This window comes from Salvelinus fontinalis, chromosome 21 (assembly GCF_029448725.1).
Source record: "Salvelinus fontinalis isolate EN_2023a chromosome 21, ASM2944872v1, whole genome shotgun sequence".
NCBI lineage: Eukaryota > Metazoa > Chordata > Actinopteri > Salmoniformes > Salmonidae > Salvelinus > Salvelinus fontinalis.
Window position 1 is genome coordinate 28,286,770 of NC_074685.1, and position 16,004 is coordinate 28,302,773.

General features: G+C 43.7%; 1 protein-coding gene across 8 annotated transcripts in view; it reads left to right on the forward strand.

Moving 5' to 3' along the window:
* The window catches only part of unc13bb (unc-13 homolog Bb (C. elegans)), a 100,596-nt gene that overhangs the window by 42,477 nt on the left and 42,115 nt on the right, over positions 1-16,004 (forward strand). For 3 of the 8 annotated variants that reach the window (XM_055874534.1, XM_055874535.1, XM_055874536.1), the window contains exon 1: positions 11,976-12,229. Coding sequence is in view for 2 of the 8 variants with exons in the window: in XM_055874540.1 (XP_055730515.1) it covers positions 8,113-8,424; positions 8,555-8,645 (403 nt within the window). In the remaining 6 variants the exon portion in view is untranslated. Of the gene's footprint in view, positions 1-8,112; positions 8,425-8,554; positions 8,646-11,975; positions 12,230-16,004 lie in introns of those variants that run through there. The other 5 variants (XM_055874540.1, XM_055874541.1, XM_055874537.1 and 2 more) reach the window with 3 other exon arrangements.

Sequence of the window (16,004 nt, forward strand, 5' to 3'; positions counted from 1 at the left end):
CTTTTTGACAGGTCTTTTTAAAGGGGCCGCCACTGATGATACATCTAAGGTTGGCTCCAATCAGCCCCAGCAAGGAGGGCTGTTGTCAGGACTTCTTAGATTTGGCTCTGGAAGTGACTTATCTGGGAACTCACCACCACAGCAAGTTCCCCCAAACAGTCAACCTCCTGGTGCCAGTAATCGTCAACAGTTCCCCCCTCAACCTCCCCCACAACAAATTGCACCTCCTTCTTCTCAGCCTGGAGGTATTCTCTCAGGGTTACTGAGGTTTTCCTCTGCAGAAAACCTTTCACCTAATGTACCACCTCCCCAGGGCCAACAGCAAGGGGTGTTCCCTAGCAATCACCCCAGTCAGAAACAAGCGCCAAGCCCATCCCAACAACCACCCTCTCAACAAGCACCTCCTCAACAAGGAGGACTTTTCTCTGGGTTGTTTAAATTGGCTTCCTCTGATGTTTTGAGCACCCAAACAACTCCACTCCAGCAGCAACAACTGCTGTCTGGTGGTCTTCGTAATCAGCAGAACTTCAACCAACAGAATATGCAAAGGCCAAACCGTGATCCACTGAGGGACCAGGCTTTTCTAGACAACAAACCAGGCTTCTCTAGACAACATACAGTTCCGAAACCTGCTCAACAAGGTGGTCACCTTTCTGGACTTTCTAAGTTTGCTTCTGCAGACAATGTATCTACCAATCAGTCCCCAATACCTCAGACACATTCTGCAGCTCCTCTCAATCAGCATAGCCAGCAGTACCCAAACAGGCAGAATGTGCTGTTGCAAAACCAAAATCATCCAACTCAACAGCCTAGTCAACAGGTACAAAGCCAAAATCAACCAACTCATCAGCCTAGTTTGCTGTCTGGGCTATTCAAAAAATCTTCCACTGAAAATGTGCCTCAGCAGTCGCCACCAATCAGCCAAGAAAGACAGCAACATGTAATTTCGCCACCAAATGTAATCACGCCAAATGCCAGGCAAAATCTAACTCCTTCACGGCAAGATACTGCAAGCCAGCCTGGAGTTCTCTCTGGATTGTTTAACAAGTTAACAAAATCCTCTGGAAATGTTGAGGCCTGCACTCCGTCACCACCCATGCAAATACAACATCATACAATCACTCCAGCTGGACAGCCGACACAGCAAACTCATCCATCTACACATATACCACACCAGGTCCCACATGAACCTAATGAGGAGGCTGACAAAAAGCCAGGCTTTCTATCAGGACTATTCAATAGGAATCCAACAGATGAGCTGTCTACTCATAAATCAGCAGAAATTCTCAAGCGCAATTCAGAGCCAAAGACACTATCTGCAAGCTCCCCAGGTCTGCTCTCAAGCATGTTCAAAACTGGGCCAAGCAACACTCTAGCGAACAATACTTCTGAGTCTGAAATGGAGAGGAGAGAAAGTGGTCTCCTTGGTCGCTCCATTCCAAGACAAAACAGAAATGTTGCAGAAATTGCACCTGGCTCATGGGAAGCTGACACTTTAGATTTAAGGACGTCAGCTACTTATGCTAGGTCTTTTCAGAGCCGACCATCCTACACATCATGCAGCACTGGCCATTTACCTCAGTTAATGCACTACCATGGTTCTCTTCAGTCAAACCACCCATTAGCCACCTCTTACAGTGCAGAAAATATGTTATCCCTTTTACAAGGGCATCCAAACACTGCAATGATGTCATCCCAACAATATCTTAATCAAAGTAACCATTCCTTATATTCAGTAACGGGACAGGATGGTTACCAAGATCTGTTGGCATCATATAGAGTCAATTCTAGTTATGGTGAAAACCAATGGATCCAAGAATCAATTCTATGGCAGCAGCTTCAAAATCAATCACAGACTTATCACACAAGTGATGTGAGTTATGTACAGCCTCCAGAAGGAGGAGCTGTGTTCCAAGACTCCACTCTCTACTGTAGCTCCACAAATATAGATAATCAATATAGTTCCCCTCAACCATGGCATGAAATTGACTATAACCAAGAACCGATTAAGCACCACCAACAAGAGGTGCCCAAAAATGTTGACAGCAATCCAAATGCCAAGAAAAAATTAATGAACAGCTATGATGACTTGGGAAATCTGCATACTAATCAAATGATGGAACAGAAGGATTATTGGACTGAAGAAGAGGGTGCATTGAACTTGAGCACCAAAATGAGTAATGCTAAGTTTGGTAAATGGAACTCCTTTGACAATGGTAGCTGTTATAGTCTGAATGGCATTTCATATCAAGAGGGCTATTATGAGGAAAATCCACCTAATCTATCATATTCGGCTAATTGGCAATATAGTGACCAAGGCATGGTTAATCAAAGTCAATTGAGTTTGACTAGGTCATTTGATCTCAGTTACCCTAAATCTCACAATGGAGAGATGGAAGAGTGTATGTACTTGGAAGAGACAGAATGGTACCAGCAATGGCTTGTACTTTTGGAGCAAGGTATGTGGTGGCCAGCTGATGATGGGGATTGTGGGTACTTTGTTTACACTGATCATGAATACATATATGCCCTGCTAACAGATGCAGGAGGTACGATGGTCTATGCTTGTGCACCTGAGAAAGAGTCCTTGGGAACTGGGCCTGATATCTTCCCAAGTGCTTGGCTACATAATGAAATGGTCACAGTATGTGGATTTAAAGTCCCTCTCTATAATGAGGATGAGCTCCTCTGGCTCCCTGGACAAGATCAGGGTGATCCCAAACTCCTCAATGCCCCCCTGGACCTATCTGCTGCCTATAGAAAAGGAAATCAGATCATGAATTTGAACCTGGAGCGTTTCTCTCAGATGTTTGAGAGCTCATTCCTTGCACAAAAGGAACAGGCTGTAGATTTCTCACTATATAGACTGAACAAAGTCAGAATGGATCCAAGACAACCCAACCATGCCTATCAGAATCCATATATGGAGGTCATAGACCTTTCGTGTTCTAACAGGGATCAGAAAGGCCCTTATTGGAACAATCAGCAAATGAAGGAACTTATCTCTCAAAAGGTTGCTGTCTCACACAATGCTACCCCCACCACAGATTCCTCTCAACAATGCTTGAACAACTGTTACCAGCCTCGTCAAAGAAGGCGTTCATCTTTTGGGGTCAGAGTAAGGCATGTAGATGACACACCAGAGGAGGAATGGAGACAGAGAGTGATTCCAGGAGAGGAAATACCTAATCGGCAAGTCAAGAAGTTCTCTTCATTCATTTCCTCAATGGTTGGCAAAACCGCTGAGTCAGATTTGAACAAAGGAAGAGCTGGCTTGGCCTCTCGTGTTAATGGAGAACAACATAAACCACCTGGGACTGAGGCTACCCCGGTGGACCAACAGGCTAAGAGCATACTTTCATCAGGTTTCCAGAGTCTCAAATCAAAGATTATCAAAGAAGATCCCCCTGCTACAACAACTCCCGCTCAGAGTGCAGTTCAACAGACAGAGAGGCCAGCTGCATCCACTTCTTCTAAAATTCTACCCACACCTCCCGCATCTGGACAATATGGGCAACCTCCAGCACAACCACAGACTGTTACTCAGAAACCTAGACTTGCACGACAAGCCACCATGTCTCAGCAAGTTGCTCCACCAACACAGCCCACAGTGCCAACCAGTTCCATGGACCCACACAATATATCTGTCTCTACCCTACAACCACAATCACAGTACACAGATAGATCATCAGTAAAACCAGTGGAAAAAACAGCTGAACAACCACAGGGAGGATTTATGAGCTTTTTCAAGTCTGCCCTACTGATCGAGGAGCCAACGCCAGAACCCCCTAAACCCCCAGAACCATTGTCCAAACCACAAGATAGAAATGGTTCTACTGCTAGCTTACCTGGCAGCACATCCCCAAATAAACAGGAGGACACAGGAGCTTCTAATCTTTTTGGGTCAATAGGCAGCTTCTTCAGTGCAGAGTCTCCTCCATCACAGCAACCAAAACCTGTTGTTAAAAATGAGCCAAACAGAGTTGTTACACAAGGTTCTCAATCAAGACCATCTCTACAGAAACAACAAACAATGGACAGAGTGCAACGTGGGGTACCACATCCAGCTCCTGGTCAGCCACCAGGTAAAAGCATGTCACAAGTATTTTCTCCCAATACAAGCACTGGCCCCACCCCTGGCCGATCACAGACTATGACACCAACCGGACAAACCAAACAGGAGCCACCCCCCAAACCATCAGGTGGACTGTTCGGCTTTATGGGAGAAATTGGAGACATGATCTCTGGAACACCACCAACAACTACTACAGCTACTACTAAAGAGGAATCTCCTGGTATGGGGTTATTGTCCATGTTTGGGGGGTCTAGTCCTCAGCAGACACCAACCCAAACTGAGTCATCTCAAGCACCTCCCCCAGAACCACATGTTAAAAGTTTATTCTCAATGTTTGGTGGACCAAGTCCACCACGGGGACCATTGCAGGTGGCAACGCCACAGGCACCTCAATCTGGGCCCAGTCCACCACAAGCTCAACCACAAGCTCAACCTCAACCAGAGACTAGCTCTATTCTTGGGGGACTCCTTTCTGGTTCATCTGCCAGTGAAATCCCACCAAAAGGATTATTTTCTATGTTTAGTGGCCCCAGTGCCCCACAACCTCCAGGACAAGCTGATTCAGCTCCAGAGTCCTCTGTCCCAGAAACTACAGTGCCTAAAGAACCACCTACTAAAAATGTGTTTTCCATGTTCAGTGGCCCTGTGTCACCCCCACAAGCAAGCTCTGTTGATTCGGTAGCCACAGTACCTACTCCTGAGTGTGCCAATGTCCAGAAGGAATCCATCTCAGGTATTCCACCTCAGGAAGCTGCCCCACCTGAAGAGCCACCAGCTACAACTGCCCCTCAAACTGCGGGTTCTATGTTGGGAGGGTTGTTTGGAGGATCTAGTCCGCAGCCAGCTACAACTGCCCCTCAAACTGCGGGGTCTATGTTGGGAGGGTTGTTTGGAGGATCTAGTCCGCAGCCAGCTACAACTGCCCCTCAAACTGCGGGTTCTATGTTGGGAGGGTTGTTTGGAGGATCTAGTCCGCAGCCAGCTACAACTGCCCCTCAAACTGCGGGTTCTATGTTGGGAGGGTTGTTTGGAGAAGCTAGTCCGCAGCCAGCTACAACTGCCCCTCAAACTACGGGTTCTATGTTGGGAGGGTTGTTTGGAGGATCTAGTCCGCAGCCAGCTACAACTGCCCCTCAAACTGTCGGTTCTAAGTTGGGAGGGTTGTTTGGAGGCCCTAGGCCCCAGCCAGCTACAACTGCCCCTCAAACTGCAAGCTCTGTGTTTGGGGGATTGTTTGGAGGACCCAGTACACCCCCAGCACCTATTCAAACAGCAAAACCCCCAGAGAACAAAATATCAACAGCTGCACCTCGCACAACTCAAGCAGATGGCACTATAAAAATAAAAGAGCAGGGAAACGCACCTAAAGATGGTACTGCAGTTGAGGCTGTTGATTCTGCAAGTACATTACCTACCCCTGAGTGTGCAAGTGCCCAAAAAGAATCCATCCCAGAGGGTGCACTTCAGGAACCTGCCCAACCTAAAGAGTCCAAAGCCCCTAAAGAGCCACCAGCTACAGACACTCCTCAAACTGTAGGTTCAATGTTGGGAGGGTTGTTTGGAGGATCTAGTCCGCAGCCAGCTACAGCTGCCCCACAAACTGCAGGCTCTATGTTGGGAGGGTTGTTTGGAGGGTCTAGTCCCCAGCCAGCTACAGCTGCCCCGCAAACTGCAAGCTCTATGTTTGGAGGGTTGTTTGGAGGGTCTAGTTCCCAGCCAGCTACAGCTGCTCCGCAAACTGCAGGCTCTATGTTGGGAGGGTTGTTTGGAGGATCTAGTCCCCAGCCAGCTACAGAGACTCCTCAAACAGAACCAACAAAACCCCCAGAGAACAAAATATCAACAGCTGTGTCTGATACCACTCCAGATACCACTGCCAAAATAAAAGAGCCGGGAGACACCCCTAAAGATGGCACTGTGGTTGAGGCTGTTTCTGAAACCACAGCACCTACCCCGGAGTGTGCCACTGTCCAAAAGGAATCCATCCCAAAGGGTGCACCTCAAGAACCTGCCCCACCTAAAGAGCCACCAGCTACAGGATTTCTCTCCCTGTTTGGAGGGTCTACTCCCCAGCCTGCTACAGCTGCCCCTCAAACTGCAAGTTCTATGTTGGGAGGTCTGTTTGGAGGGTCTTGTCCCCAACCAGCTACAGCTGCCCCGCAAACTGCAGGTTCTATGTTCAGCGGTATGTTAGGAGGGTTAAGTCCCCAGCCCGCAGCTACTTCTCAAACTGCAGCTTCTATGTTTGGGGGGTTGTTTGGAGGGTCCACTCCCCAGCCAGCTAAAACTACTCCTCAAACAGCACCAGCAAATCCCCCTGAGAATAAAATATCAACAGCTGCCCCTGACACCACCCCAGCGGATAGCACTGACAAAATGAAAGAGCCAGGAGACACGGGCACAGTTACTTTGCACGAACACTCACAATTATCTGAGGCACCAAAACAACCTGACACCAAAACTCAGCCTCAGGAGTTGATTGGCCTCAAACCTGATGGTAATGCTGTTGAAGTAGCCCAGGGTCAAGGGTTTGAGAAACTTCCTGCTCCAGCTGTGGACTGTCAATCAAAAGAAGCGGAAATCCCTGCATCATCAGGGCAACCTAATAAAACAGAACAGCCCTTGAAATCAGAACAACCTCCAACGAATGATCAGTCCAGTTCTGGAAAAGAAAAGGCTGCATCTGTGGAAGGAGAAGTAATACATGAGAAGCCTATTGTAATTGTGGGAGAGCCTGAGAGTAAGGGAACGGACAAATCGGGCCCACCAGTGGAAAGTACCCAGAAGATTCCCCAAGCTGACCAGTTGACTAAGACTGAAGAGCCAGCCCCCAAATCCCTGTTTGGGGGTTTTATGACAGGAACCAGTGATGCTGGAAAGTCTTTTGGATCCATGTTTTCATCCCCTCCCACAATTCCCAAAGCCCTTCCCACAATGCCTCAAGCAGAAGCAGGTGGTGGTCTGTTCTCAGGATTCAAAACTATGTCTGCAGGCCTGTTTCAGGAGGAGAAGCCAGGCGCAGCAAAACAAGAACCTTCCACAGCCTCTCTATTTGGGACAAAATTAGGAGGTTTCTGGGGGGCCGCTGCCGAACCTCCCAAGCCACAAGCTCCTCCGGTTATTACCACTCAGCCCAAAGCTAATGATAAGCCAACCAAGGAGACAAGTGATCAAAGTTCGGTAGGTCCCCCTGACTTAGCCAAACCCCAGATTTGCATCTCCACACCTGACGTAGATCCTTCAGCATCCCTGTCCCAAAAGGAGAAGGAAAGCCTTGTAGAACCACTCCCCTCTGCAGATTCCACCTCTGAAGTGCTGCTGGACAACCAGTCCAAGAAGGACCTATTGAGTTCTAAAAGGCCAGTAGAAGCATAATAAATGGTCTTCCCCAACACCATTTATGATGCATTGATATTTTGGGGAGAGTAATCCGGGTCCAGCTCCGCACTCCACCCCACTGAATTCTGTATTCTGTGTCTTTCCTTTAACCGTGTTTGTTTATAGCATTTGTGCTACTGTAGCCTTGTGGTGTTGGTGGTTGATTGTGAAGTGTATTATACCCATTGTGGTATAGTGATAATAAGCTAAGTATTTCTTACTCTTGAACTCCTAACGTAAGATTAATTCAATTTGCAATTAGAATTCTATGAATGCATAGAATGAAAAGAAAGTCTAACCTTACAGAATTCCCTGTTGTCGTTCAGTTTGATCAAATTAGAGATTTCAGTAACTCATTGTCCACCAGAAATAGAAATACAGAAAACCAATACAGGCTAAACCAATACAGACAAACAATCATTGAGATAATTTAGTACATTCAAATTCATTTCAGGCAATTGGTATATTCAGTCTCTCTGTAAGGTTAGATGTCTTTTAAAATGGTGTACAATTCAGTAGAAACAATGGACTAGTTGTAATAACGTCTATATCCAATTAATGAGCCCAATCAGATGCACGATTCAAATGTTTTTTCTTCCTCACAACTATTATTATTCTAATATTAAGTCTCTTCCCTTACCTCTTTTTCACCACTCCAGTCCGGTGGAAAGTAGTCGCTTTGGGTCCTCTGGAAACCTGAGCCAGACCAGCTCCCAGCTTAGTGAGACAGGCCAGGAGAGTGCTCCAGGCTCAGTGCTAGAAGAGTCCTTCCACTCTTACCACAGTACCACCTTCTGCCCCTCTACCAATGGCCAGCCACCCACCAACGGACACCTCCCCAGCAATGGACACTCTGTTTTGGGGCAGGAGGATTTGCGCAGACCCTCCCTGGATGTGGGGAAGAGCTTAAATGGCTCTATGAAGAGAATGGACCACTCAGTCGAGAAAATATCCAATAAAATGCTGCATAGGTGAGTCTGAGTTCCAGCAAGTGTCATACATTTCAAACACTTAGATAAGCATCCACATTTTCGAGCAGTAAATATTACAAGTACAGTATTAGTGAGTGGTCATTCTATCTCTTTCTCCCCACACACCCAGTTTCCACGACAATGGGCCTCCTTTGCCCTTCTCTCCATCCAGAATACGCTGGTTGAAGGCCATCAACAAAGTGAGGGTACAGCTGCAGGAGGTAGGAAGTTATCTCAATGTAACTTGTCGGTTCTTTCCTCTTTTACCCACTCTCTACACATTTACAACCACTATTTTATAAATCCTGCTACCTGTTAGTATTGTTTCCCCATCTGCATGGTTGGGTTTTACCTCTATGGTAGTTTGAACTTGGCAAACTATATTTCTTATTTAAAGTGTCTATTTAGATGAATGTACTTGTTTACTGCTATCTGGGTGTTCCCTCAGAGGTACCAGAGGGGTTTTCATGTTGTACATGCAGATAGATCATCACTCTAAGGTCTACTGGGAGTTATTTGTTGTTGCATAAACATTTCTTGAACAACCAGAATGTGTTACTCTGCTTGGTATTTCAGTACAGTATACAGTTTACTCTGGAAAATGTACAACCTTTCATTTCTTGCACTCTCTGCCTATCCCCCCCCCCCCCCCCTCTCTCTCTCTCTTCAGACCCCTCTAGTTAATTTCACCTCTCATCCTGACACCATGTAATTGTGAGAGGTAGGCTTGGCTTCTCTTTGTAAAGATACACGTGACCTGGTGGCCCTGTGCTTCAGAGGTGGATAATTATCATTAATAAATTGGAAAGAATTGCTCTCTCACACAACAAAGGACCTCGCAAATGTAGCCTCGTCTTCTCGTGCTATATTAGATTAGTGTTTTCCATAATACAACCCAAGCTACAACCAAATTATGTGTAGCTCATAAGTAAGCATGTTGATGTCCAAAATATCTTCTGAAAAACAGAGTTCAGTCTACAGTACTTATTTATTTTGCTCCATGATCCCTGTTGTCGTCTTCCCTGTCTATGGATCTATCCCTCTGCAGCAACTGAGCTAATGGAGTGGTGAATTGAGCCTAGGGGAGAGACTGAGCAACTGAATGAGAGAAAGAGGGAGAGATGCAGGAAAATGGGGAACGAGTGTGAGGGGAATAAAGTACAGCTTCAATGTTGTTTATACCATTTTTCTTTTGCATATTTTGCCAAGCAAATGTAGGCCATGCTTTATCCTGTGATGAAGATACTCACTTGGATTGAAAGGAAGTGTTGCACATACGGAAATAAAAACTGACACACCCAGTTAGATATAAAAAGGTACAAGGGAAAGGAATGGGCTGAGATGTTGGCAGAATAATACTGTCAGAAACCATGTTGATTTCACATAGTAGACTTGGTGCTTAGGACTCATTTGAATGAGAGGGTGGTCAAACCAGTATCTCCAAACTGTCGCTCAAGGAAATTGAATACATCAAAAAAAGAATGACCTCTGTCAACCTCAATTTATCCTTATTCTCTGTGATGTAGGTATCTGGGTTGGTGCTGCTTTGAGGTTTTATATTGAATGATTATGGTCATATTGAAGCCAGTCTGTCTGTTGGTCAGAGACCGTTCATATACAGTGTGAGGACTGCTTTCAGCTGTAGCACAGATTATGTTGTCTAAGCATGCACTCGATTAATCAAACTCCACCCGCGGTTGGAGATCAGTGCTGGTCGTAATGGTCAGTTGTTGTGCAGTGTCTGGTTATGAGGGAGCAGTTGTCATAGCCCTGTTCCATTATGCTAATTGCTATAGGGCCGGTAGAGAGAGGGCGACGTAAACGCCTGCTGATGGAAGTAGAGATGTAGAGCAAGGTGAAAGCCATACACAGTAAGTGTTATTTATTTTGGGACATCGGGAGGGACTTAAGACACAAGCCTGTATCCTGACAAGACTGTGTAATGAAGTACAATTAGTCAATCAACAAAGGTGTCAAAGGTCAGGATAAATCTAATTGGGTGCTACAATGCATCTTAACACACATTTTCACACATTTGCGAATGGATATTAGCTTCGTACGGATTGTGTGTTTGTCTGGGTACAGCAGTGTGTTTGTCATGTACAGTGCCTTCACATTTTGTTGTTAGTCTGAATTTTAATTGGTTTCAATTGAGATTTTGTCACTGGACTACACACTACCCCATGGCGAAGTGGAATTATGTTTTTAGAAGTGTTTACAAATGAATAAAAAATGAAAATGTATTCAACCCCTTTCTTATAGCAAGCCTAAATGAGTTCAGGAGTAGAAATTTGCTTAAGTCACATAAGTTGCATGGACTCTGTGTGCAAAGAGATACAGACATCCTTCCTAACTCAGTTGCCGGAGAGGAAGGAAACCGCTTGGGGATTTCACCATAAGTCCAATGGTGACTTTAAAACGGTTAGAGTTTAGTGGCTGTGATAGGAGAAAACTGAGGATAGATCAACAACATTGCAGTTACTCCACAATACTAACCTAAATGACAGAGTGAAAAGGAGGAGGCTTGTACAGAATACAAATATTCCAAAACATGCATCCTGTTTGCAATAAGACACTAAAGTAAAACTGCAAAAACTGTGGTAAAGACATTTACTTTATGTCCTGAATACGAAACGTTATGTTTGAGACAAATCCAACACAACCCATCACTGAGTCCACTCCTCATAATTTCAAGCATGGTGGTGGCTGCATTGTGTTATGGGTATAGTTGTCATCAGCAAGGACTAAGGAGTTTTTTTGGGATAAAAACAAATGGAATAGAGCTAAGCGCAGGCAAAATCCTAGAAAACCTGGTTCACTCTGCTTTCTAACAGACACTGGGAGACATTCACCTGTCAGCAGGACAATAACCTAAAACACAAGGACAAATGTACACTGGAGTTGCTTACCAAGATGACAATGTCTTAAATCTTTGGAAATACTTCAAAATTGCTGTGTAGCAATGATTAACAACCAACTTGACAAAGCTTGAAGAATCTTTAAAGAAATGTGCAAATATTGTAGAATCTAGGTGTGCAAAGCTCTTCAATTTACCCAGAAAAACTCACCGCTGTAATCGCTGCCAAAGGTGATTCTAACATGTATTGAGTCAGGGGTCTGAATGCTCAACTAATAAACATATATTAGTGTTTAATTTTTCATAAATTGTAACATTTGTAAAAAATGTATTAAATCTTCCACTTTGACGTTAAAATATTATGTATAGATTGTTGACAAATCCATTTTAATCTCACTTTATAACACAACAAAATGTGAAAAAAGTCGAGGGGTGTGAATACTTTCTGAAGGCACTGTATGTGTGAGTTATGAAGTCAAAAGGGTAGGCACACAGCCAAACGGAGAGAGTGAGTGAGGACAGCGGGAGGAGACCGATAAAGAGGGGGAAATGAAGAGGGAGACTGAGAGCTGGCATTTTCACAGTTTCAGATTAGCTTTGTGCTGGAATATGTCGCCAGAGGACAGAGCGAACAAGAGAGAGAGGGAACAAGAGAAAGTGAACGCACGAAAGAGTGGGAGAGGGGTGGGAGGGATACTTAACTGGGAATGAACTGTCATGTGAGCCTACACTCCTCGCTCCTGCCCTTCCTGTGTTTGTACATCTGGAATGAGAGAGAGTCAACACTTCCCCTGCGTCTGTCAATCTGGGTGAAGACGACCAGCCGTATGTGCTTTGTATGTAGAGCATGGAATTAAATGTACAGTACCTGGAGATATTTAATGAAAGAAAAGGAATGGTGACTTACGATTTTGCGCTTGTCAACTATTGAGCAGTTTTCCACATGGGGTAAGGTTTATTGAATGATATGCATCTGTAGAAATTGTGTTCTTGCATAAAGTTTGCATTCAATATTGCACTACATAAAGAGAATGTTTGCTCCTGAGTTTTATTCTTGAAATGTACAACTAATAGAATATTTGCTTTTCATAACAAAGTATAATATTGAATTATAGTTAAATATTGTTTTTACAAATATGAAAGGACAACTTTGCTCCTGTTTCCTGAATAAGAAAAAGAGCGGCCAATCGATCAGTTAAACGAACAAAGGAAACCAGACTTTTTTTCCAGGCCGCAGACCATGAAGGAAAGAGAGAAGACATTGCTCTTGGGCACTTCATTGACTCTGTCAGAATTACCCAGACAGGCTCTTACCAGCTGCCTCCCCCTCTCTGTAGTCTGGACAGCTTACTGTGGAGGCTGAGCCACTGGCCATTCAGACTATATGGGCCACTGGCTGGCTAGGTTAAATGGGCCAATAATGGTCTTCAGGAGCTGCTGCTGAAAGTAATTTGTGTCTAAATCACATTTAGATAATCAATGTGTATTTTACCTCAACGTTTCTGTTAATCTTGTCCCTATTTATTTTCTGATTGTCATTGTTAATGGAGTATGATATGAAATGGCTAAAACGGGTCATTTAAATGGAAAGTTAATGGATGTGGATATCTAATTCCTGACAGTCGTGGACAGCTGTTATAAATGTATATACATCACTAATAGCCAAATGGTTCTGGCCGGCTAGCTGTTCTTATTGCTATGCATGATTATGCCTTCCTGCCAACTGTGCTCTTATCATGCTAATGCACACCTCCAGTACTTGAGTGGTGTTGGACAGAGGGAAAACCTCTGGTATCGGGGAGGGTTAATGAAGTTTCCCACCAGCGTAGAGTCCTATGCATACTATCCACAGGCTGGAGATGCACTTAACATCTACTCCCAGTGGGGACCTTTGAGCCCTGACCAACAAAAAAAACAGGCATCTGGCAAACAGTTGTGGCAAACTTTTGGCCAATTGGCTGCAAATTTGCAGCAAGCTCATATTTTCACATGCAAATGAGTTTTGCAACCAACTGTTGTGGTAAATTTGCGGCAACTTGTGAACGTCTGGCAAACAATTCTAGGAAACTTGTGGCAAATGAGTTTTGCAACCAACTGTTGTGGTAAATTTGCGGCAACTTGTGAACGTCTGGCAAACAATTCTAGGAAACTTGTGGCAAACTTTCTGTTTGCCGCAAACTCTGTATGAATATGCAAATTTAGATCCGGTTTTTGGTTACTCTGTTAAACAACATTGAAATGTATCGACATAAACCAAATCACATAACTTTAAATGCACTTAAGAGAAGAAAAAAAACATACTAAATGTACAGTACCAGTCAAAAGTTTGGACACCTACTCAATCCAGGATTTTTCTTTATTTTTACTATTTTCAACATTGTAGAATAATAGTGAAGACATCAACTATGAAATAACACAAATGGAATCATGTAGTGACCAAAAAAGTGTTCAAATCAAAATATATTTGAGATTCTTCAAATAGCCACCCTTTGCCTTGATGACAGCTTTGCACACTCTTGGCATTCTCTCAACCAGCTTCATGAGGAATGCTTTTCCAATAGTCTTGAAGGAGTTCCCACATATGCTAAGCACTTGTTGGCTGCTTTTCCTTCACTCTGCAGTCCAACTCATCCCAAACCATCTAATTTGGGGTGAGGTCAGGTGGTTGTGGAGGCCAGGTCATCTGATGCAGTACTACATCACTCTCCTTGGTCAAATAGCCCTTACACAGCCTGGAGGTGTGTTGGGTCGTTGTCCTGTTGAAAACAAACCAGATGGGATGGCGTATTGCTGCAGAATGTCACCAGAAAAGCACCATCACACCTCCTCCTCCTCCATGCTTCACGGTGGGAACCCCACATGCAGAGATCATATGTTCAACTACTCTCCGTATCACAAAGACACAGCTGTTGGAACCAAAAATTCACATCAGACCAAAGGATGGATTTCCAACGGTCTAATGTCAATTGCTTGTGTTTCTTGGCCCAAGCAAGTCCATTCATATTGGTGTCATTTAATAGTGGTTTCTTTGCAGCAATTTGACTATGAAGGCCTGATTCACGCTTCTGAAGAGTTGATATTTAGATGTCTTACTTGAACTCTGTGAAGCATTTATTTGGGCTGCAATCTGATGTGCAGTTAACTCTAATGAACTTGTCCTCTGCAACAGAGGTAACTCTGCGTCTTCCTTTCCTGTGGCGGTCCTCATGAGATCCAGTTTCATGTGATGTTTTTTGTGACTGAACTTGAAGAAAAAAAGTTTCTTCAAGGACATTTTCTGGATTGACTGACCTATTCTCTTAAAGTAATGATGGACTGTCGTTTCTCTTTGCAAATTTGAGCTGTTCTTGCCATAATATGGACTTGGTCTTTTACCAAATACGGCTATCTTCTGTATATCCCGCTACCTTGTCACAACACAACTGATTGGCTCAAATGCATAAAGAAGGAAAGAATCTCCACAAATTAACTTTTAACAAATTAACACCTGTTAATTTTAAATGCTTATCAGGTAACTACCTCATGAAGCTGGTTGAGAGAATGCCAAGAGTGTGCAAAGCTGCCAATAAGGCAAAGGGTGGCCACTTTGAAGAATCACAATTATAAAATATCTTTTGATTTGTTTAACACTTTTTTTGGTTACTACATTATTCCATATGTGTTATTTAATAGTTTTGATGTCTTCACTATTATTCTACAATGTAGAAAATAGTAAAAAATAAAGAAAAAACCTTGAATGAGTACAGTAGGTAAACAAACTTTTGACTGGTACTGTACATCACGTCAGAGAATCTGTAGGCATATATGATACATTTCTAAAACCTATTGAAACAAAGCCCTATTGTCTAAATATGTTTTTCACAAGATAAGATTGATTATTAGAATTGATATGCACACTCGGACTGCAATCTGAGAAAAATAAAAGGTGTGTGTGTGTGTGACAGTCTTAAGTGGTGTTAACACAGATCTACCTAAAAGCAAATCAAAAGATATTCACATTCACTGACACGCTTTGGCTATCTTAGGTGACAACACACACACACACTGCTGTTATGCCATACAATTACGGTCTACATTTGGGTCGAGTTTTAACATTGTTACACAGAGAACATGTTTTAAAATGTTACATTTGAAGGTCACTCTACTAAGGACATGGACTAATAACTCATTACTTAAATGTGTTTTATTCATAAAGCACTTTTCACAATCCCCAAAATGGAACGTTTTGTTTTTAAGAATAAATTGTGATAGAATGAAAGCGTAACACAACGCACTTCAGTAGTTGAACCAAAGGCTAACAAGCCAGATACCATACTGTAGGAAAAATGCATTAAAAAACAAATCAAGTCATTTTAACAGATATAAATAGTGGCTTAAGAGCATATTAGCATTGGGATGAGTCATGAGTGTCTCATTCCAGTCTATTGATTTATTAATTCATAGGAACATATCAGCAGGAGGGCTGTGCTTCCTCCTGTCACTTCTCACTCTACATACAAGAGCAGATACTTATCCACTATTGTTCAGTGTAAAAAAGACATGCTCGCAACAGTCTTACTGCAGGGGATTCTGTTCCTGGCAGCTGATACACCGTGGTCTGTAGGAATTCCCATGCTGGGGCACAGTGGGAAAATTGATATCAAACACATCATAGGACTTGAAGCACACATCCAGTGCCCAAAGCAGTGTGTACCTTGCTCCAATGCCGGTCCATTAATGACCG